Here is a 24,001-nt window from a genome sequence, read left to right on the forward strand (position 1 = left end):
AATTGAGATCTGAAAAATGTCCTTACTGATAACACTGCTGTTGTAAAACCAAGTTGCAATTTCTCTCTAACTTAGCATTTTTAGCATATTGTATAACATGAGTATCAGAATACATACAGTTTATGGAAAAATAAAATCTTGCTTCAATATATCAATGCAAGACATGTTACAAATGAGTTCTTACTTAATACACAGGAAGCTGATATTTCGTATTATGACATTTTGGAGGGACAAAACATCCTCTACCCTAAACATGGCAGAAGGCTCTGAATAAATTAATTTTATTTTCTTATCATGAGATGTAGTGAAGGAGTTCTGTAGTGTCAGAATTGAGATATGAGCTTACAACTCAAATAAATTTGACTCGGGAATATATGAGACACGTTGTATAGACAAACTGTGTGTACCAATTAAAATGTTTCTTGCATGCCCAAGATTTTAACTCACTCAAACACCCTGCTTATAGTGCTGTGGGGAAATACTGTAATCTCTTTGGTTTAGTTCTCTGCACTTCATAATCCAGAGTGCTTTTTCCTGTCTTGGAGTCCCGCAATCATCTCTGTATCCATTTTGTTTTGTTTTGTTTTGCAAGGGGCATTTAAAGAAGCTGGAAAGAAAGAGTTTAAATCTTCCCAGATGGGCACTATGAAAGGTGTTTCTGGATTGGCATTTTATATGACGCATGTTCCTGGCCTTGCAAATGGTGTTAGAAGTTACTACCTGTCAGATGAGATGAAGTGACTGATTCTGTATGTGCACGTCCCCACTGTGAAATAAAACATTAGCCTAAACAAGGAAGGAAAGAAAGCAGATGTGCAAGTATAAGTTTGCAGCTGTCAGACGGCAACTGCTGAGATTGGTTCATTTTATTACTTGCAACAACCTGCAAAACTCCCTTAGAAAGTTAAATGAAGGTAGAAGTAAGAACAAAACCAGCTTGTGTCTTTTGAACAGGTGAAACTTTAGTAACTCTCTTTAATATCTGGCTCTCTTATAGTATCTGGTAGGATAAAACACTTGAGGTCTCTTATCCCATTGAAGTCAGTACAGATTTTGCAATGACAATATAAACAAACGCTTAAAAGGCATGCTTCTATCAATTTATGAAGCATCTTCTAGTAGTGCATTGTCAACTGTGTTTAAGTATTGACGGATACACAGTTACCAGAGTATATGTAGCTTGAAGTTATTAGAAGTTACTCAGCCTACTAGATGATGGTTTTTGTTTCTATATAGCAGTTCTGCTGTTTGGGCAAAAATATTTGTGCAAGAAAGCTACTATCCATCCAGGATAAACAAAGAAAGACTTTTATTAACTCAGTGATTGTGGTGAACTAATCAAGAAAGAGAACAAAGTTAAATAAAAATCCCAAGAAAAAGTGTATTGCATCTGTATGGGAACTGTTGAGTCATGGCCTGAACCAGTGATTGATCATCTGGGGAAAGGACCAGATCAGCCCTGGGAGCACAGGTGAAGGTAATTCACCTGTGTGACCAGAGGGGTAAAGCCTGGCTGCACCTCTCTTAAACCCCATTTAAGGGCTGACTGTCACTGGGGAAGAATCTCTTTCTGGAGATCTCTTCTTGACGAAGCTTTCCCCTGTGAACCTGGAATCTTCTGCTATGGGTGAGCAACCTTCTTCCTTTCCTTTATAGCACTTTCCTATTGTGCTGATCCTTCCATCATCACACCTTTGTTGTAACGCACTTCCCATTGTATAGATCTGTCCAATTGCTACAGCATCTTTTCTATATGCCTCCATTCATAATAGTGTGTGATACTGTACTCATTTTCTAACAATGCATTTCTGTAAATAATTACAAATATATGCTACAATTATAATCACATTACTGATTTCATGAGCAGCACTGTAATTATACTGAACATTCATCTTTAGCACTTGAATAACAACTGATATACAGGCGGCTCAAAAGCTGTGCTGTTCTCAGTCATTTTGCAATTAACCCAATATTGACTGTTATTCCAGTCTTTCCTGTACCAAAATTGTACAAAGTAGACTGTTCTTGAATAGATTTTGTTCTCACTTATGACATTGTATTTTATTTCTCTAGTCTATTATGTATTTTTCTATTTGGCTATCTTGTAATTGCTGTCTAATGAAGTCTTTGTCTGCTCAGTTATTCTAGCCAACAGTACCATTGTGTTACCACAGCTTGAACTTCTGTAAAAGGCAAATTCTAACAACTGAATTCAAGTAGTGTGTGTTCTTCCTAGCTTCAAGACCTTATATTCAATTATAGTAGTACAGAAAACCAATGGCAAAAACACTTAGGTTTTTTTCTGTTTGAAATCTTATTTCTTGCATGCAGCAAGTGTTGGAAATGAGCAATAGGACCATTAAACTAGATTATCTGGCTTAGCCCAAGGTAGTAATATGAACAGTAGATTAAAAAAAAAAAAAGAAATGATATTGCAGATTACACACTTACAAGCAACTGCATGATCACAATTTACACACCCAATTTTGACAATTGAGTACTTTGTACTACTGAAGAACCATGCAACTTTACTGTATGCTTTCCACAGAATCATGGAATGGCTGAGACTAGAAGGGACCTTTGGGGAGTATCTGGTCCAATTCCTGCTGGAGCAGGGGCACCAGACCAGGTTGCCCAAGGACCACGTCCAGAGGACTTTAGGATTCCAAGTAATTTTTCTAACATAGGATCATAGAATGGTTTGCATTAGAAGGGACCTCAAAGATCATCTATTTCTAACCCCCCTACCACAGTCAGGGTTGCCAAATGCTTGATCAAGCAGTAGTTCAGGCTACCCAGGGCTCTATCCAACCTGGACTAGAACACCTCCAGGGATGGGGCATCCACAACATCACTGGGCAGCCTATTCCAATATGCTTACATACCTGTGGCATTCCAAAATGTGCTTCTTATCTCTTGGTCTGACTCTGTCTGCACTAAGCTGTCCATCTTATGGCAGTGTTCTTAAATGTCTCTCATATGTTCTTATATGGGTATCCTTTCATGCCTTTTATTATAGTAACTCTTTGTTGCCTATACGGACTTGAAATTTTCTTCAGCAACACTTCAATGTTACAGTTATCTTAATTTACAACTAAATTTACTAAACATATTTTTGTCTCCAAGGTTCTGTTTTCTGTATTATTTTTTTTTCTTTAGCAGTAATAATACTTTTTCTTGGAAATTTTACATATGAAAAGGCCTTAAGTATCTAGCAATTACATGAGGACATAAGAATTTATAGTAGTTTTTCTAAAGACTGGTAAAATTGTTGTATACACAGACCTAATAATTTTAAATTTCTTTGAGATAGTGATGAAGTCTATTACTTGTCCATAAACTTGTATTTATACTGATATAATGACATTTTCCTTACAAGTGTATTTATCTCTCTGTGCAAATGATCTTACGCTCACACAGTTTTGCTACTTAACAGCCTTTACCAGTGAATGCAAATAGGGCTAATTTCCTGAAAGATCTGCATGTAAGGATAGCTGATCTAGTATTATTAGACAGAGTTATATACTTGAAGCTCAAATGTTTTTTTGATGCTTGAAAATTTCCACCCTTTTAAAGATAAAAGAAAACCTTATTTCTGCTTATTTCTTTTTGCTTTTCCCAAGTTCTTATGCAGTAGGAAAAGTTCTTTTAAAAAGCAATTGCAACAGATCTGCTAGTGCTGATGCAATTTGTGATTTATCCTCATTGAAGCATTATAATGATAAAAGAAGAGGGCTATACTTTGTACCCCATTATCACTGTAGTGATTTCTTTTTTTCATGCTTAGTTCATATCTTCTAGTAGGAAAGAGGTAATAAAAGAAAGACCTTAATACATGATATAAGCACAAGCATTTCATATGATCATATAATGGCAGTAAAAAAAAAAAAAAGTGAAGAAGGATTAAAAAAAAAAATGCTAACTCTACTTATTGGAGAAGGTATAGAGCTGCAAGCAAACTTTTCTGTCCACATGTCTTTGCCTTCAACATGAACAGGGATTTAAATCCAGAAGCTGAAATAAGCTCTCCTTACCTGTCTGTTTTTTTGGGACTTAGTATTTAGTCTGGCTGCCTGGAAAACAAGAGCTGTTTATGTGGCCCCTAGTTTCTTCCTAATATTCAGGGAAGAGTCTTGTTGCTCTGTGGAAAATGTGTCTACCAATGCTTTGAGCATGCCATATTTGTAAATGTAAATTGCTGCCATAGTGTTTCCCTTCCATAAATCCCAGGTCACACAGATGAAGCCCTGTGCCCATGGGATGCAGCAGGACTTTCTTCTTGCAGCCCGGTGAGGACTGGAGGCATAACTTCTATTTTTTGTTTTTTTCCTCACCAAAGAAGCGTTTTGCTGAGGGTGTAACAGGAGGGGGCGTGAATTGGACTGTTGGTGAAGGCCCATGGCAGCTCCCTCTGCAGTTCTCTTGCAAGGAGCCCAGCAGGAGGATGTCCAGAATGGCACTGCTTAGTGAGTGGTGTGAGTCACCCATGTCATGGCAGTGCAGTGGTGAGCTTTAAGGCATTGTCAACATGCACTGAAGGTGGGATCAAACAGCTGTAGTTTACTGATCTGGGGGCACCATACATTTCTTGATGCTTTTAAAGCTCTCCAATTAATAGACATATTTTCCAAACATATGCTAGTTCACATCCTTTGTAATTGAGGTTTTCAGATGTAAACAGTTTGGGATTGTTGGCTTGCAAGAAAGAATCATTTCCAACAAAAAAACTTGTTTTGTATGCTGTTGCAGCAGATGAACCACAGGTAGATTCATTTGGGAAGTGAATAAAGACATGGATTTTCAATTGATGAGAAGTTACTATATGACTTAAAGAAATCTGAGAGATTGAGCTCTGTGAAGTTTGCATTAACAGTAGTAGCAACAGCAAATTTCAACCATACTGTAAGAGAAATTCTGTAGTAACTTACATATTTTTATCAAGAATATAGGTTGCTTTACATTTCCAGGTCTTCCTGCTACTAGCTGCAAAAATCCATACGGATATGGCCCCAGAAAGCCAAGAGTTCTCACTTGCTAGAGCCTGTAAATGGCCAGAAATGACAAAAATGTCTGTCCAGATGCATATGATCTATCTCAAGCATGTTACCATCTGCTTCTTGCAAGAAGTCTCTTAAAACCAGAGTGCCTTTGAGCACACATCCAAATGTGGCTTCCAGAAGCTTGAATTTCAATATTCTAATTGCAATTGTAGCCACTTTAATATGTGTTTCTTGATATTTGCATGTTAGATTGCTATTGAATTACCCATGCTAGAATCAATTCAGCTCCTTCATAGGAATGAAATCTGAATAAAAATTGAGATATTTCTTACAAGTATATGGCAGTGGAGCTTGACCATGAGAGTGCATGATTTTGCATTAACAATTCATTTCCAATCAAAAAAAAAACAAAACAAAACAAACAAAAAAAAAAAACAAACAGAAAAGGAGAGATTAAACATAGCAAGTATCTTTCTTCAAGCATTTACGGGGCACAGATTTGTGATCGTTTTTTTTGCCAGATTGAGATTGTAATTTTGGTCTGAGATTTCCAGTGGAGGAGCTTGAAATACAGAACCAAATATTAATTCCAGGTTTAATGATTAGGATGCCTGTATGTAGAGCTATTGTAAAGTTTGAGTCTCTGTTGCTATATGAAATGGCGAGGGTCAGATAAGTGAGATTAAAGCACAAAAACAAAATCATGTCAGCACCAGGATTCAGCAGACTGGAACCATGTCCCAGCAAGGCAGAGACAGTGCTTCTGCCTGGCTTGCAAAACAGGCTTGTGACAGTAAGCGACTGCCAGTTTGTGTGCATGTGCACATGAGTGTTTCTCCTTTATTCCTTTTTTTTTTTTTTTTTTTTTTTTTTTTTTTTTTTTTTTTTTTTTAAGGGGCTTGTAGAATTTTCCTCATTCTGGAATCCTAGAGAAACCTAGGAGATAAAAATAAGATTCTTTCACAATTCTGCTTACAGAAAGCATTTTCCTCATGCTCACTCTTGGTATTAATTTCAACCAGACTCTGCTCACTAGGGACCTATTTTACATTAAGTGATATTTACAGGTTTACTTTTTATCTTGTGGCCCTTGTTTAGATAATGCTAAAAGACAAAATTCAAGCTAGGAGAAAAAACATTGCAGGATCACAGGTGGAACACATGGAAAGTTTTTCTTAACTTTAAAATACAGATTTCCCCTAGCCTCTAACCTCCAAAATGCTTATAGATGGGCTTGGGGTTTCCAACAGCGATTTAGGTATAACTGTGTGGTCCCTTAGTTTGTGTATTGTTCATTTTGATGAAAACTATGTTATTAACAGCAACAAGTCAAAAGCTATATTTCTGCTGCTTGCTGCATTCATTCCCTTCACCAATCTACAAGCAGACTTTGTTTTGAACATAATCCTAGGCATCATTATGCATAGATGAGGGGAGAGATATGAACTCTTGCACCATTTATTAAAGAACAAGTGGAAAACAGGCTGCAAATTCATCTGTAATACGTAATCATATTATTTTAAGAAACTATAGAAGTTATCTTGGTTTTGCCTCACCAGTACTAAAGGGATGGGTTAGCTATTCTCTCTCTGACAGGTAGCTGTCCAGACTCTTTTTAAAGACCTATACCTATGAGTCCTATAGAACCTCTGAGGCAACTTTTCCAGTGCATCAATACCCTTGAAATTTGAAAAATTCTTATCTTGCTTTTGGAGGCATAAGCTCAATGCTTCTTGACTCATTGACTTTGGTCTTAGGGGGACATTATTCCCTTTTTCTTTTTTTTTTGTACCTCTCTAAGCAGCTTTTGATGTGCTTGAAGACTGGCATTATTTTTTATTTGGCTTTATCTTTAAGCAGACAAATCATCCAGTGTTTTCCAGATGGCCAGGGGCCGAGCCACTCCATGCACGTGCTGTGACTTCTGGCCGTTGTGGATCGTTGCCTCTGGGTGGGACAACCCTGTCTCAGTCATTCTGGCAGCAGAGGGGCTGCCTTACATCTAGGGGAGATGGAACCCAGCCAGCAGCCCTCCTATACCCCTGGGCCGAGCAAGTTCCTGGTGGGCGTTATCCCCTGTCGCTAGATGGCATCAGCTGCACAGTGGAACTGAGAAATAACGCCTGAAGGGAGGAGTTTTCAGTCAGGGAAGCTGGTCTCTCTCTTCAGTAGCATGTGGATTAACTGTTTGTATGGTAAACAATTACGTACAGAAGTAGGTTTTTCTTCCTGCAGCTGTGCAAGCTTCTTAGAGAAGACTATAAGCTACTACTGCTTGCAGTAAACTGCTAATACTTCCAGGAAGGATATTTATGAGAAATTTAACTTCATTCTTACTGTAATAAGTGCCTCATAGTACCTGTCTGTTCCTCTCTGGAGCCTTTTTCATTTGAGATCTACAGAGTAACCTGTAATGTCCTGTTGGTAGAGCAGGACTGCTGAGTAGGACTTCTAGTTTGTTTAGATTTGTCAGCAAATTGTGCTTTTATTATAAAATATATATGATATGTATTTTATTTCTTTATTACGCATTTCACTTCAACATCAAGTGCAGCAGCATGTCTCAGCCAAGCCAGCACACTCAAGTAAGCCTCATCAGCAATATAAGTAAATACTGTACTCTATATTTGAATTCCTGACAAATTAGGTGCCAGCATTTCTTTCTGACCACAGCAGCATTCATTTCCCAGCTTCTTCTCTGTATTCTCCTGCACTTGTCTATTAAACAAAACAATTTCCTCCTTCTGTCCTAAATTGTTTCTTTTCTTACTAGGGAAATGTATTTAACAGTGCGCGAGTTGATCCAAGATATGGTCTGAAAGGCATCAAATATGTACCAACATTTCTATCAGCCCAAGAGTAACAACAGCTGCTCTTGGCTTCCTTCAGAGAATATCTAGGCATTCAGCCTTCTTTTAGTTTGAAACCTATCTTCACATCCCAGAGCATTTAAATTTTTGCAGTATGCTTCTTGTAGGCCATAGGAGTAGAAAAAAGTAGAAGAGAAAGTAACTGAAATGTTTGAAGAAGTGATGTTTTGTGTGAGTTCTACTGAAGTGTTTTGCTCAATATATTAAATATTTATATAGCTCTGCAGTCACTGTTAATCCAAATAGTTGTGTTTTCTCTAGCCTACCACAGATTCCTCCTTTATAGTCACCCCCTCAAAATTAATCAAGGTGAACATATGCACTTGTCACCACTGGAAAATAGTTTATTATTTTAGCAAATAACATATTTTATTTCTTAGAATTCCATTTCTGCCTGACTAGAGTTGGGTGTTGCTAAAAATATTGAGAAAATTAATGTTATGTGAGCTGTGAACATTAGCTTTTGCAGCTGCACAGATAAAAGAGGCACATGAAGGATCAGAAAACTATCTTGTATTTCCACTAGTAATATGTGATTTCTTCAAAACTGAAGTGTTGCATACAAAGAGTAGACTTAAGAATCATTACTTTTCTGAGAACATCAGAGGAAGAATTTTCTATTTAATTTCACATGATATGCCAATAGAGGTTTTCGGAAACATATTATTAATAAACTACAACTTACCATTTTTTGTTTCTCTTTCTATTTTTTTTGGCAGCTTCTCATATATCCAGGAACACAGTTCTTAACTTTGACAAGCAGAAGATCATCATACTCCAAGTTCACTTTCATGGTAGGCAGTGACCTGCCTGGGTGTCATTTGGAGTCTGTGGTCTCTCATGGTCAGCCTAGACATACTCCTTTTTCCCTTCTGTCCTTGAAACACTTTTCCTCTCTTTTTTTCTCATTTGAAAAACAGATTTGGTATTGTAATAATAATATTTCCATTACCTCCAAACTCAATATGCTCTTTTTATGTCTGCTTCTAGTTAACTAAGAGGTGTAAATAGCTAGTATTCTTCCTAGGCCAGAGTGTCTAAACCTTTGGTCTGTTAAAGAACTGCGCAGTCTCAGCTAAGGAATTGAGACAATTGCAGAAAACATAAAAATATAGAATATTTTGTCTGTTTCTTTTTTGCTCCTATGCCATTTTCTTTATAACTCCTGTCTTGCTGAACTTGCATCCTTTCACTGTTTTTAAACATCTCTGTCTTCTGGGGGAAAGAGAAGGATGATTTATTGCTTCCTGCTGTTCTCTGTTTCTGATACCTGCCTGAGGCCTAGCCTCTGGAATATAACATTTTACCCCATCATCCTTGCTTTGCACTTAACTCATCTTACTTTATGCTAACATTTCTTTCTCTCTGCCTCTCATCCTGCTTCTGCTATTCCTCCTACTCCATCTTAAAGGAAAGGAGATGAAGATGACTTGGCTAATGCAGATTTAGCAAGCATCCTCTTTCTCCGGTACTTCCTTTCATTAGCAGGAAAGTAAATAATCTTGCAAATTATTTTGTAGTGAAGGCAGTTTTCTTGTGTATATGTTGAATGCTCATGTTAGATGTTGGAAATGCTTAGACAAGAAAAGAAGCCAACGTGAATAGTGAAAGAATTGTCTTTGTGTTCACTCTGATATCCTGAGGTGCCATAAGATGCTAGAAAAGCAATACACAATATAGTGGAAAGCAGTATACAGTGAACATAGTTGTTTGCCTTGTCTGCCTCATCATTTATCTACAGTAAGACTTTACTTCAACTCCTCTCTGTTTATCAAATAAATGATTGTTATGTACAAGCCAGCATTCAGACTAAAATTGGGAAAGAGGTATAAACCTTTCCTCACTTCAGGGTTGCAGAGAATCTAGCAATTGGTATTGATAGCTAAGCTATCAAGTTGCCTTTGAATTTAAAACAGAGTAAAGTCACATACCAAATACTACTTCCTTTGTAAGAATGATTAGTTATAAAGCCACTAAATACAAGCTACAAATTGGCAGCTGAAAGTTTATTTTTCTTGGCTGAATAGTAAGGATATTTTCAGTCTCATACCTCTCTGCTTAGCTAAACTATATAAATAGTGGTTAAATTCTTTTATATTCAGTCAAGTAGCTGCCCCTTAGAATTAGTAACAATCTTGAAAAATGTGCTATATTTCTGTGTTTTAGTTCTGGAATGAAGCCTTGCCAGAAATGCACCTCCTCAATATTTTTTTTTTTTTTAATAACCCAAATGACAGTTAAGAGATAAAAGCTACATTGTCCCAGCAATGCAGATTACAGCCTTTGAGCCCAAAATAATCTAGAATTAGTGGGGTGCAAACTGACCCTGCCAAAGGAAAGTGCTGTAGTGAAGAGCACAAGAGAAAGTAATGTGGGGAAACACAGGGAAACACAATTCTTAATGTATTGTATTGGAACATCAAATAGTATATTTGAATATCATAACTTTGTGACTGTATTAGAGGAGGGTGATTGGATTAAAGCCTGGATTGTTTTGTCTGTGCTTAAGGACTTCTGCCCGTCCCTACAAGCACTGCTCTTTCTGAGTTTGGTCTGAGGATTTCACATTCCGGATATATAGATTTCCTGTCATGCTTATTATCACAGCTGTATTACAAGCAGTTAACTTACATGGCAAGAATTGCAAAGGACATCTTGATCAATCATCAAGATCAGATTAGACAAGGAAAAACAAACCCTGAACTAGATGCTAGAGGAACTTTTGGTAATATACATAGAGGAAATTATGTTACTTAGAAAACATGACATTAAGTAGATCTGTTAAGAGAGTCTGAAGCAGTTTCTGGCAGCATTTTATGATGTGGCAGTTCTAGACAACCTTTTAATTGGTTATATTTCTATCTTCTGCTTGAAAACATATTTTCTGAAAAGATACTTAATGAACTGAGAAGCCAGTTACTATTTTTGAAAGGGTATTTGGCAGATGATTATAAAGCCCTGCAGAGGTTAATTGCCAGTGCATTATCTTAGGCTGTATTCCAGAGAATTCACGAAGCTGCTCAGAAACAAGAATGGAAGTTGAAAAATGGCATTCATTCCCTTGCATTGCAGAGCAGCAGCAATAAATTACAAAGTCATGCATACAGTCTACAGAGGTTTGTTTCCTACTCCATATAACTGGAATAAGTTCTTCTATTAAGTCGTAGGAGGGTAAATATGTTGATTATTACATTGATAATTACAGTCCTCTTGATTCCACTTTATATTTTGAGAAAGTCTTCACACTGTCAAAGTGTGGTTATTAGCATGGGCTTTTGCATGAATACAAATCTGCTAACTGTATAGAGACATTTGAGGTAAAAGTTGTTTCTTTTCATTAATTTTTGCATGCATATTAATACATACCAGTATCCATACAGCCCCATGTTCAGTGATGTCTATAAAATGGATAAAATTTTGGAGACTTTATTTTAGGCCATGTGCAAGTAGCAAGAGGTCAGTTGTTGATCTAGTGGTCACCATTAGTCCTCCATTACGACAATGAATTTGAGGACCACCAATGATTCTCTAAAGGATGTTCATAGTTCCATGTTCATAGTTTTTTGTGTTTTTTTTTAAGAGAATTTTGAAACTTGGATGCTCCACAAGAGTTACTGCAGGCTAACATTACTTCTCAAGGATGGTTCTTGTCTAGTAATTATTTTTCTGCTTTTCAGGAAGAGAGTTGCATGATAGTAGCAGAAAACCATTTATGATAATTAGCTTACTTTCTCCTCTCGTGTGTTAGCACCAATAAAATTAATTATTTTCTGATTGCTTACTGACTCTTTGTTTAACAGAGTTTTATTATAATTTTTTATTCCTTTAAGGTTTTTCTAAAGAAAAATAAAGTATGATGTGTGGTATAGTGATAAGAAGTACTTGGAAAAAAATGCTTCATTTCTCACCATCAAAACATTTCAATTGACTGTGAAGGCTTAACATGATGCTAATTTCTTCGTCACATAATTAAATTTTCTCAACTCTGCCAGCAAGGTGTCTATGGCTCTGCTGCCTTCCTCAGTACTTGCCCTTGGCCTGGGATAATGAACAAGTTTTTCAGCTTTTGTTTTACCTGGATTTCAATAAAGTCTTGCAAGCTTTTGTGATTAGACTTCTCTATTAAGAGTATATATTCAAGGAATGTGTTTTCACCAGATTCAATACTATGTTAGGAATAAAGTTGAACTCTACTTTTTCTGAGCCATGTTTGTCTATTTACAGTACAGTGTGTGTTAATGAGGGTTATTCCAAGGTATCACTGCCTAACAGCGAGCAGCCCAGAGGCAAATTCCAGATCCCAGTGTTGAGAACTGATTTATTGCCTGCCTGCAATTAACAATTGGGCTTAAGGGTCTGGACAGAAAAGTAAAATAAGACTCTTTCAGCTCATATGTTGAATACAGCCTTGTTGACCTTTTCCATTTAAGATGAAACTAAAAGATGAGGTATCACAGATTTATTATGCAGCACTTACTTCACAGTGTATGGGGGAAGAGAACAGTGATATTTAAATTTACTTAAAGGCCTTACATTGGTTACACATCAAAGAATGAAAGTGGGAGATGTTTGGTAGAGAAAACAGACAATGAAGTATGTCCAGCACTGAAGTTCATATGTTTTTTTCCTTCTTCCCTCAGGGTAAAAAAAAAAAAAAAAAAAAAAAAAAAATCACTGTATATTTAAATGAACTTTACCATCTTTCTTTGATTATTTGAACCTGTGGGAGCTAGTGTCAAAACTGCTTTGCTTGTGTCCCCATTTGTTTATGTTAATATGTATTTTCTGGAGGGAAGGGGAGAGAACGAAAGAAGAAAACTTGTCATAGCATAGTTCATGAAATACAGCTATTCTGAAGAGGAAAGGCATCTTCTGCTACTAAAAACTTTATTGCTGATCCCAAACAGTATTCATGTTCCAGGAAATGGGGTAAAAACATTTTCCACAGGAAACCTTCCTTGGTAGATCTGCTTTGTTTAATCAAAAAAGCCAATGCTCTTGGCTGGCTCTCAAGACAAACATTGTGGTATCCCATTGAGCTAGCTGCAGGAACATGCTTATATTCCTCTGGTGAAGGCTGTTACATGTCTTGACCTAAATATTATGGAGTAAAATTGTGACTTGATTAGAAGCTGATAGGTTTTGTTTAAGGGGTTTTCCTGAGATATAGCAGTCCACTCTGTAGCTTTTGGACAGGTATCTGTCAAGTTACAGTACAGAATAAGAGATTTTTGTCTCTTGGCTAGCTGCAGTGACGGCATTTAATTTGGAACTCCTTATGGAGGACTTTTCTCCTACCATCTGTAGATGATTGAATATGTTAACTCACAAAATGGTATTATGTTTAGCACCCAGTATGTATCTTTCAGTCTTTCTTTGATACTGCTGTTTCAACTGTACATGTTCTCTCTTTCATTAAATAGCTAAAGTTCAAGTGGTTTAAAACTTATTTTTTCTTACATGAAAATAGCGTTATTCACATACCAGAAAGCTAAGTAATGTCTGGGATTTATTAAATCATTCAGCAAAGTTGACCACAGACAGTTGCATATAGAACAAATGCGGGAAGAAAAATAATCTCATGTTGGCAATGTTCATAATACTATAACACACACACAGACAGAAAACCAAACACTTGGTATTGTTTCTGTTTATGCATTGCTATTTCTTTTTAGACCTTTAACTAGCTTAACATTTTTAGGTATAGAGGATTTGATCAGAGAGGAAATATGTAAGCTTAAGTCATAGAGATGATGCAAAAACGTTAACTTTGGTATTATGTTGATGTCTTGGTACAGTGGTTATGGGTTATATCAAGGTATATATTTACTTGATATGATATTGATACATTTTATTGCTAACTTTATGTAATTCTGTACTTCTTAAAATCTTGAACTTCAAGTGTATTTACAAAATTTTGTTACTGCACTGTTCAGAAAAAGCAGCATTATTGATGTTGGAACTTTGGTTGTTTTCTGTATCTGTTCCTGGTATTCCACATACCTGTGAGCTTTGCCACCTTATCTGATCAGCTCTTTGTACATAAAATGCTAGTTGTGAAACAGCAGAAATATTAACATGAGCATCAGACAGTACTAACATAAGACATAAGAAGTAACTGAACAACGTTCTTGAGAGTTTCATGCTCTTACAATTTCCTGAACATTAAACTCATTTTTAAATCACAAACAGTATCCAAAATTTGAGCAAAGGCAATGGAAACCGTTACTTGTTGTGTAAGGCTATAACCTGTAACATATGCATTATTTACTCTCATGAGTAAAAGAGCATCAAATACAATAACTGAAAATTATTTCTGCTACAACACATCATTGTTTTTTGTTTATATTGAGTTACAACCCAGGGAAATCTTTAAACTTTGTTTTGCCTTTTTTAAATTCTATTGTTTGCACATGAAAGGATATTTGTTGTGCAGATTAAGTGGTTTGTGACTAGGGTTGGCTAATATATTATTTTGTTTTAATTTTTAGAGGACTGTGGGACATATTTCCCAGAAGTGAAAAATCATCCAGAAAAATACTTACGAAGATGTCCCAATTCTGTAAAAAAGTGGCTGAAACAACTGAAGAGTGCTGGGAAGATTCTGCTATTAATTACCAGTTCTCACAGTGACTATTGCAGGCTCCTGTGTGAATATATTCTTGGGTAAGTGCAGTGTCCATTTCAAATAATATTTCCAGATGCCAAATGGAAATAAGCCTGAGCTACAGGAAGGTTAATTTTCCTTTCTTTATTTGTTATAAATTATTTTTATCTTAAGTTTCTGGTAGGTCTATCTCTAGTAGCAAGGTACTCAAGACAAAGTAGTTCATTTATTAGTTTGTGAGCTTTATCTGGCCCACAGCATAAATATCTTACATCTTTTCTGGGCATCATGATGGATTTAAAGACATAAAGAAATATCTTCAGGCCAACACCTAATGGAAGGCAACATCTGAATACCATCCATTTTTACAACGTTATATGTGCCTCTCTCATCATAAGTGCCAGCAGTAGTTATATTTCTCTTCTTTTCACATTAAATCTGCACAGAAAAACTTACAAATACTTCTTCCTCATAATAGCTTCCACAAGATGGCTGTGCATGAGGAATGTGCATTTGCAGATCACAGCAGAAAAGATAAAACAGGTAGTTGATTGCACTTGGCAGTCAGTTGAGATTTGCAGCTGCTGACAACAGCTATTTTTTACCTGTATTTTTTTTAACACAACTGGTCAAGTCACATTCAGTGAAATGAAGCAGAACTTACACCTCCAGAAAGGAATTAATCAGTGATGCTAGTGGTTAGGCGGGTGGCATGGTGAAACTAGTGAATCGAAGAAACAAATGTAGTACAATGTGAGCCAATCTTGACTATCTGGATATGCAAGGAAGCAGCAAAGTGAATACAGCAGCACAGTTTAAAAAAAAACACAGGTAAACTGGAAACCAGAGCAACCTCCCAAAACCAGTCCCACCAGTATCACTTGTCTATTGTTCTCTATGGGCTAAATGAAGCATCAGCTGTACCAGTTCTCACTGCTTTGTATGAATATTATGCATTGTCATCTGATGGGGTAAACCCACCTCCTTGCAAAAAAAAAAAAAAATTCTTCTATTGAGAAAGTTGTTTGTGAATTAACTTTTTAATGTAGATCTGTCTAGTGGTTTTCTGAACAAAAATTTGGTATAAAACTAAAATCATTAGCTACATATAATGATTTTGGCTTTTTTCCTTGGTGAAATATGTTTCAGCAGTTTTCACAGAATCAAAGGGGTTGGAAGGAACCTCTGGAAATCATCCAGACCAACCCCCTCCCCACTAAAACAGATTCTCTACAGTAGGTTGCACAGGAAGGCATCCAGGCAGGTTGTTAATATCTCCAGAGAAGGAGACTCTGCAGACTCTCTGGGCAGCCTGTTCCAGTGCTCTGAAGGCAGCAGTAGAGATCCTACTAAAACATGATAGAGAAGATTGGCTGCCTCTCAAAAGACAGAAGAGATACTCTGCTGGAAGAATATTGGATCACTTTGTCTCTTTTCTCATGAGTATATGATATTCTAAAATCATCTTTTCCAGTGACTGATCAAAACTGGCTTCACAGACATCTTCTGGAGTAATAAGTACTTCACTGTCCATTAAATCTTACTGAAGTATTTTTTTGTCTTGAAAGTAATTCTAAACACTCTGTTACTCTTATTTACTCCATGCCTCCTGTATCAAATGATGAATCTCTACTTTCTCTAGCTGCTTTTTGTACCACTAGAATACAGTCTAGGTTCATATATACTATCTGTTCTTTTAACCTTAATTTTGCCAGGTTAACTGCATTTTATTTTTTTACATCAACCCTTGTGAATTGCTTCATTTTCCTTTTTTTAATATTTCTTTTCAGTTAATTAATAGTACATTTAAAAAAAAAAAAGATGAAAAGTGGAGATGTGTGAAGTTTTCACCACTTAACAGTTCCAAGATAAGGATATTATTTTTAAATTATTTTCAGTTTCTTGAAAAAGTTCCCCTTTTGCAAAGAAATTGCTGTCCACCTAAAATCAGCAGTGAGAATTTAATAATAATTAAATAATAATTATTTAAATATTTATTAAATATTTAAATAATTTAATAATAAATAATAATAATTACACTTTTCTATACAGAAAAAAAACACACAACAGAAGAGGATGCTTTAGTGAAGTTGTTGTACTAGTTTGTCAAATCCTGAACACTGAATTTAATTTCCTTTGCTTTCCAGAAATGATTTTGAAGAATATTTTGATGTTGTGATCACAAATGCTTTGAAACCTGGCTTTTTCTCCCATACTCCAAACCAAAGACCTTTCCGAACTCTTGGTAAGTTGCAGCCATGACTTCCTTCTCACCTTCTTACATCTGTTATAAAGAAAAAAATATGAGAGGACTGAACCGAACAAATAGTCTGAACAACATATTTTGAAAATGTGGCTTAATACATAAAATGGATTCTACACAAGTCTCTTCTAAAGATATTAGTAAGAAATTCTGTTAAGACTGAGGAGCACTGAGAAATTAAGATTTAGAGTGAAAAGGCAAATCTGTGACAGTGATTAAAAATGGTATTGATGCTCAGATATTGCATCATTAATAAAAAATTAAGAATCTTATTCTTTGCTGAGCATAATATAACAGAAACATTTAAAGATTTAAGAATGGTACAAATAAAATTGCAAGGTTAGAGGAAATTATTTATGATGGAAATCTGACAGTATTAAATGTGTGTACTTTGGTTAAATCACAACACAGTAGGCAAATGGAAGTGCTACTGTACTCAATTCAGTCAAAACGTTCTGAAACATTTAGCACTTTTGACAACCTAATTAAGAGCCATTAGGTAATTAAGGTTGTAAAAAAAGTTTGACAAACAGTGTTTGTCAAACTACAAGTAAGAACAGAAACATGGCTGAAGCCAGTTAATTTTTCCATATTCTCTTCAACATCAAAATGATTAAAAGCTGCTTAAGAATTAACCTTTGTATCCAGAATAGGATACACCAGCATACATTTTAGTATTTTATGACAGGAAAATCAGCTGTTGTAGACCAAAAGAAAAACTGGCTGTGGAACTTTTATGGTAAAACTAAGACTAGCAGTGGAAATATATATTAAAGCTGCATTTTAATGTTTCTTCTGTCCACATAGGAAAGTTAATAATAAAGATGTTAAATGAAACCTTTAAAGGTTTAATACAACTAGGAAATTGCAAGTTGACAATTCTAGAAAAAATATACTTAGAGAACTATTACTATGGAATGGGGAAAATAAAAAAAAATATAAAGGGTAAAAAAAGCTCATTTCTGTAAACATTTTATTTAACTGCATATAATGCAAACTGAAAATAAAATATAATCCACTTTGGATGTTTTAAACAATCTTATTAGCCTCATTTCCTAAGGAAGTCCTGCTGTGTCGCTGTTGGTAATCCAGCTAGCAACGTTTGAACCTTTTGGTCAGTTTCAGTAAATTCAACAGACAGGCAAAAATTTTTCTTTGCAACAAGGTCAGAAGAGGGGAAAAAGACTTTGCATTACTGTCTCCTTTGAGAAATATTGTGTAGAATTAGCTTAATCACATTGTGTGACTGTAAGTACCAATTTTCATGAAGCTATTTCTTTCTCCTGCATTCAGACAGAAGTAGCATTCCCTGGAACCCTCTTGCTGACTCATTAGTTTTCATTCACTATGTTCTGGCATTGCAAAGATGCTCAAGTGAGGGTTGCTCACTCATTAAAATGTATCACTATACTAATAGATAAGTGGCACAAAGGTATATAAAGCCATCAGATAAATAATAAGCTGTGAGTGGATTTATTTTTAATAAATTTGTATTTTATGGACAGTAAATGGCTTTTTCTGAAAAATGAACCTGAGCATTTAAAGCAAAGAATTATACTTTAGAACAAGCTGTTAGAGACACGGTTTAAAACAGCAGAATGCTTGTTTAAGACTACGTGAAGTTTAATGAATAGAATAATTATGTGAGGAAATGTCCAAAATAATAATACACTTTTATAATGTATCTTTTGCTGCCCTCCTTTTGTGTTCCTCACAATAAACATACAGCTTCAGGGCAGGCACTGATAATTTCACCCCTTTGATTTGCCCATCTATTACAAGGTCAAATGTTATAAATGTATTTAAGGCAAAAAATATGGAATGTGTTTTTTAATTTCAAACATCTCAAGTGTTGTTGCATTGTGAACTGGAGATGAATTTCATTCATCCATCAAAGGATTTTTGCTGCAGATTTATTAAGAGGAAGTCTTTGAAGCTTACAGAAGAGAGTAAATTCTTTGCTGTGAATGATTTCAAACAGGTGACTGTGTTCAGTAAACATTTGAAGGAGGACAAGAAGCCGGACAATGTGACAAAGAAGTCATTGTCTAGAGATGTGAGATCGGATAACTGTTGCACAGAAATGTTGTTGTTGTTGTTTTTCAGTTGGCAAATCATTTTAAAACTAATCCATTTAGAACAACGAAAATGATTTTAACTGTGCAATTAAAAATGCATCATTACTTCATCTGAGTTTCAAGACACGCACCGTTTTAAGAAACCGAAACACATTTTGAAGTCTTAAAAAAATCATGTGACTACTTTTTGTTCAAGCGAGGCACTGAAAAGCACAGTATTTCATTATTTGTTTAGCATAGTTATCTTTCAGTGCATCGTTCTGTTAAATGAAGGAACAGCTTATACGTATCTTTCTAGCTTTCTTAACAGCTACATTTAGTTTTTCCTGGAAAAACAGTTTTTATACTTAGGTGTATCTTAAGCACATAGTTTGTGAGAACAGTATTATGTAAATAAATTGTTCCCATAATGCAAATACTCCATAATTTATCTGAGGTACTTGTTATTCAGAAGGTTGCTTTTTCTTCTATGGAGAGAAATTATTTAATTGAGTCATGGAAGTACTAGTAACATCTTGAGCTATTAGATCTAAGAATCTGGTTTATAATGTTTGTGTAAATCCCACATTGAGAGTGCAGAACTTTCTACCTTTACTTTCAATTAGTACATCTGTCTTAAAAATAATATAAAATTCCGTGGTGGGCTTGAAGGAATACAAATAGCAAATATAGCTGTGGATCATCTGAGATACTGCAAAACATCAAGATTTCTGTAACGTTTGACAGCAGAGCTTTCTGTTTATTGTTGTTAACGAATGTTAAATTACTGTCCTGATGGCCAGTTCTGATATTGCCAGAGATATTGTTTGGAATGCAGAGTTAAAATGGAAATGCTAAAGATAGCCCTAACTTCACTGAAAACGTCTGTAAGTACAGGGTGTTCTCACTTGATCCCGAATAGAATGTTTATATTCTTTATTTCCAGCTCAGAAACAGTTACTGCCTTTTGGTCAGGTTTTTTGATCAGCTAAGGTTGTGTTGCTGGTATTGTTATATGTTCAGTGTTCAACTGTACAATGACTATTTTAGAGTGTATTGGACAATATATCTTCATATGTATATGTGCACAAACATGCTAGGCCAAAAAAAATCCTGCATATGGAGTAGCAGTGGTTGCAGTATATTTTTGAGGTTGTGTGCCTTTCTCCAGTGCCCAGAGAAGCAAACCAACTCTCCTCCTTCCTGCAGGGAGTCTTAGGTTTTCATAGCCCACTTTCAGTTACAGTTCTAAACCTGGCTACCTTATTCCTGCACTTGAATTCCTATCCTGCTTATGTTCCTTCTTGTACATGATGTAGCTCCCAGTTTAGCAAAGTCTGTTATTCCTCTATTTTTTTCCAATTCTCTTGTTTGTAACTGCCATTTTAACAATTCAGCTGCTTCCCTCAGTAATTCTTCTCAATCCTTCTAAAAATATAGGAAAATGCTAAGAACTGAAAAGATAAATTAGGAAAAAAAAAAAATAAGGGGCGGGATATAAAATGGCATACTTGTGGGGGAAGACAGTCTAATTATTATGGCCTGCAAGACTTCATAAGAAAGACATGGTTCCATGTCTGCATTTTAAGCTTTCTTCTGCAACATCTGGGCTTGATTACTGCCAAAGGTGGGATGCAGCAGTGGGTGGAGAGTCAGGATTGAGCCTGTACAGCTATTTTTATGTATTTATATTGCAAGGCATTTCAGGCCCAAGTAGTGGAATCTGAAAGGAAGTGGCTTAATTTCCCTGGATGTTAAATGTGTAGGCCATATTATTTTTCATGTCATTCTTTTTATTTGAGACTTCTTTCTTTAAAGGCAGGAGAATAGCAAAATACTACCCAGTAAATAATTTTCAGTACTTTTAGTAAAACTAAATTAAACCATTAAAAATGTGGAAATTTTGAAACAGATGGTATTGCACCTTTATTAAGGAATATAGCTTTCAAATATTCTAGCATCATTCACTTGCACAGTTCATGAAAGTAATAAAATTCTTTTCATGCAGGTCTCATTTAGAAGTTCTATGTAGTGCATTGCCACTGTTCACCACATATTTTCTGGGTATTTTGTAAAGGAAAAGGGCACTTGTAACTGACTTATAACCTATTTTTAAACTCTGGTTTTCAAATTTAGATCTTTTTATACCTTTTGACAATATGATATGAAGATTGAGCCTCTCCTAATTCTCTAATACCAGAAACACACCCTGTATCTTGCTGGCAGAAGGGGGTCAGCTATTTTAAGAGATGAAATATCTGGTTCTATACCCAAGACACCAGTAAGAAGTAATTTCCTACTCTTTTCTTGACTGGAGATTTATATTTTATCCGTCATTTCTGTAGAAAGAGGAATGTGTTTTTAGGCAACTATTTGGTTGCCTAAATAAATGATGAAAGGCTTCAAATAATGAGATCTTCATAATCAGTTATAGATTCTGACAGTTTTTGGTTTTTATTCTGAAAACCAGAAAAGATTGTGGCAGTACCTCATAAAGACGATGCCTTCAGCTGAAATCCCTCTTTGCAGCTTGATCAATGCCTGATTGCATTTGCTTGAAAGCAACTTAGAGCTCGTTAGAACAGCTAGAAACAAAAGCAACTTCCCTCCTTTGTTCTGGTAGTTTCAAAGTTTTGGTGGTTGTTGCCTCAGAAAAACAAGTGTTTAGAACATTTTGATTTCATGGTAGGGATATCAGGGAAATTGAGGAAGTAATTTTTATTGCTACTTGGAAGCATGTAATAGAATCACAGAATATCACAAGTTGGAAAGGATCAGTTGGAATGGACAAGGATCACTGCATCCAATCCTAAGGACTCCTGTCAGTATAGCTGTGTTATAAAACGATGCAAGGGGCAATGCTGCAATTTGCACTGTTTGTATATGTAACCACTATTACAATGACACAGTTAAACCTATGTAATTCCTGTAAAATGCCATTGAGTAGTAGTGAATGATAGCCAAAGAACAAGGAAGCCAAATTTTCCATGACAGTACTCCCTTTCATGGTAATCTGAACCATTCCTTTCTGCTGAGGGAAGGAAAGGAGGGATTTGGTTTAAATTTTTTCGGGAATGGGCTTTACTAATATTTGCCTCAGAAGTAGTGGGAGGCCAGATTGTCACTGAGCTGTTTATACATACTTGCCAATTTTGTGGCCAAGTCTAGTTTCTGTTTCTACAGTTCTACAAGGACAGCACTGCACTGCCCTAACTAAGACTGTACATTTGGAGCTTAAATCATGCTGGAATGTCAGCTGATGTCCCATTCTAACATGGGTCATGCATGGCTATCAGCTGTCTCAGCTTTTGGATAGGGGATTGGATGTTGTCTCTCAAGCATCTTTGTCTGATAACCCTACTGTACTAGCCAGAAGAGCTACCAGGCTAATTCTTCAACATTTAGTCTGTTTCCCTAGACTGAGATTTATGCAATCCCATGGCAGTAGGAATTTCTGTCCTGTCTGTCCTGCAGAGCTCTGTGAACAATGCAATCTCTAACACGTTTGAGTATGGCTTAACATTCACAGAGTTTTAGGCTGGATATTTAGTTTTCTCAGACACTACATACCAGAAAGGAGAGAACTGGTCAGTCAGTCCCAGCTCAGGGAAAGGCTGCAGTGTAAACTTATTCCTTATTAGACAGCAGAGAGGTCACACAGGAGAGCCTAGCTACAGATGACCCATCTACTGTAAATGCATCCATGAGACATTGTACCCCATTGGCATTCAGTAAATTCAACTGCAAGACATAATTTCAGAGGAAAATAGGCCCCATTATTTCTACCACAGTTCACAAACAACACGTTCTTTATTTAATTTTTTTTTAATAAATATTCTTTGAAATAAGGCTTTTTGTTGTTGTTGTTTCTGAATATGAAGATAAATGCTGAATTGTAAGATACATTCTCCAATGCCTGTTCTTCTCTAAAAATAAAAATAGAGTAAATGTGTCAAGCCAAATTCTTCATATATTTGTAGAGTCTTCAAAGCAGCTCAGAAGATAAAAGGAATAAAAAGTTATTCATCCAAAAATCAGAACACTGATTTTTGTTTGAAAGCTGCAAAGTGCTTCTGTAGCAGCAGGGGTTGCTTTAGCTGATTACTTTTGATAATAAATACTATGTTTGGCACTAAACTGATAAGAATATTACTGAAAGCTATTTCAAAGAAAGCTAAAGCTCCTGTTTTCAAAAGCTGGATATAAACAATATTCCTTTTGTTAAATGTGGAAAACATGTTTAGCGTAGTTGCCAAGTACTCAAAAAACAGAGTTCTTTGTCTGTGAAAAGTGTGTTTTCATTTTTCAAAAGGAGCTGCAGTGATTAGCACTACTGCAAAATGCTAGTTATTGATTATATTATATCATATTCAAGGCCTGAATAAAACTCAAAACCCTATTCTTTAAGGTACTGTGCAAACACCTGATAAGAGCCAGCCTCTGTCTTCATGGAGTCCACGGGCAGGGCATATAAACAGATGGCTGAAAAAAAAGTACAAGCTTTTCTGTTAGTGCCAAGGAACTGAAACTCAAAAAGATTGAATGACTTACTCATAATCATATCTCTGGCAGATCTGAATATCTAATGTCCTAATCCAGAAGCAGTGAAGAACTGTAAATTTTTTGCATAAGAACTTCATCAGAGTCCTGACTGTGAAAATCCTTTTAGCTCTTTCCAAGATTCAGAATGGTGAAATAAGATAGAATAGAATTGCAATTAATTCTGGTGGATTTACTTTTTATGGTTCAGTGATATATCCTTATAAGTTTAAGGAATTGGTACTATTAACTTGCTGTGTTCTATACTGACTTTTTCAAGCAATGCAATAATTATTTAGTAATTATTTCAAGTTATTGAAAGCAGTAGACTATAGTACCATTTTGTTTTGGAAGACAGTTCCAAATCCCTGATTTCTTAAAATTGGATAGTGGTTATCAAGTCATGTTTAGGTTTAATTTTAGTGGAAGTAACTGTCTTCGTAGAGAAGTGTGACAACTATATTCCTGATTTTATGAATGAAGTCTCCCAAGCTTGTATATTTAGAAAAGTTTACCAAACTTCTAGGAATTATCTTGCAGTCTTTAACTCATAATGATGCTTTAAATGTGGTTGATAAAGAGGTGATATCAGTATTTAGAAGAAGCAATTAGAAGAATTGTTTTAACAATATCATACAATGATGATGTAAACTACAAATGGAATT

The 24,001-nt window shown here is 35.7% G+C and overlaps 1 protein-coding gene across 4 annotated transcripts in view; it reads left to right on the top strand.

Moving 5' to 3' along the window:
- NT5DC1 (5'-nucleotidase domain containing 1) overlaps positions 1-24,001 on the top strand; it is a 118,912-nt gene that overhangs the window by 64,447 nt on the left and 30,464 nt on the right. For all 4 annotated transcript variants that reach the window (XM_052674606.1, XM_052674543.1, XM_052674686.1 and 1 more), the window contains exons 7-8: positions 14,362-14,536; positions 16,625-16,722. In XM_052674606.1, the coding sequence (XP_052530566.1) occupies positions 14,362-14,536; positions 16,625-16,722 (273 nt within the window). The remainder of the gene's footprint in view (positions 1-14,361; positions 14,537-16,624; positions 16,723-24,001) is intronic.

The sequence above is a fragment of the Tympanuchus pallidicinctus genome, unplaced genomic scaffold, assembly GCF_026119805.1.
Source record: "Tympanuchus pallidicinctus isolate F22 unplaced genomic scaffold, pur_lepc_1.0 scaffold1, whole genome shotgun sequence".
NCBI classification, from domain to species: Eukaryota; Metazoa; Chordata; class Aves; order Galliformes; family Phasianidae; genus Tympanuchus; species Tympanuchus pallidicinctus.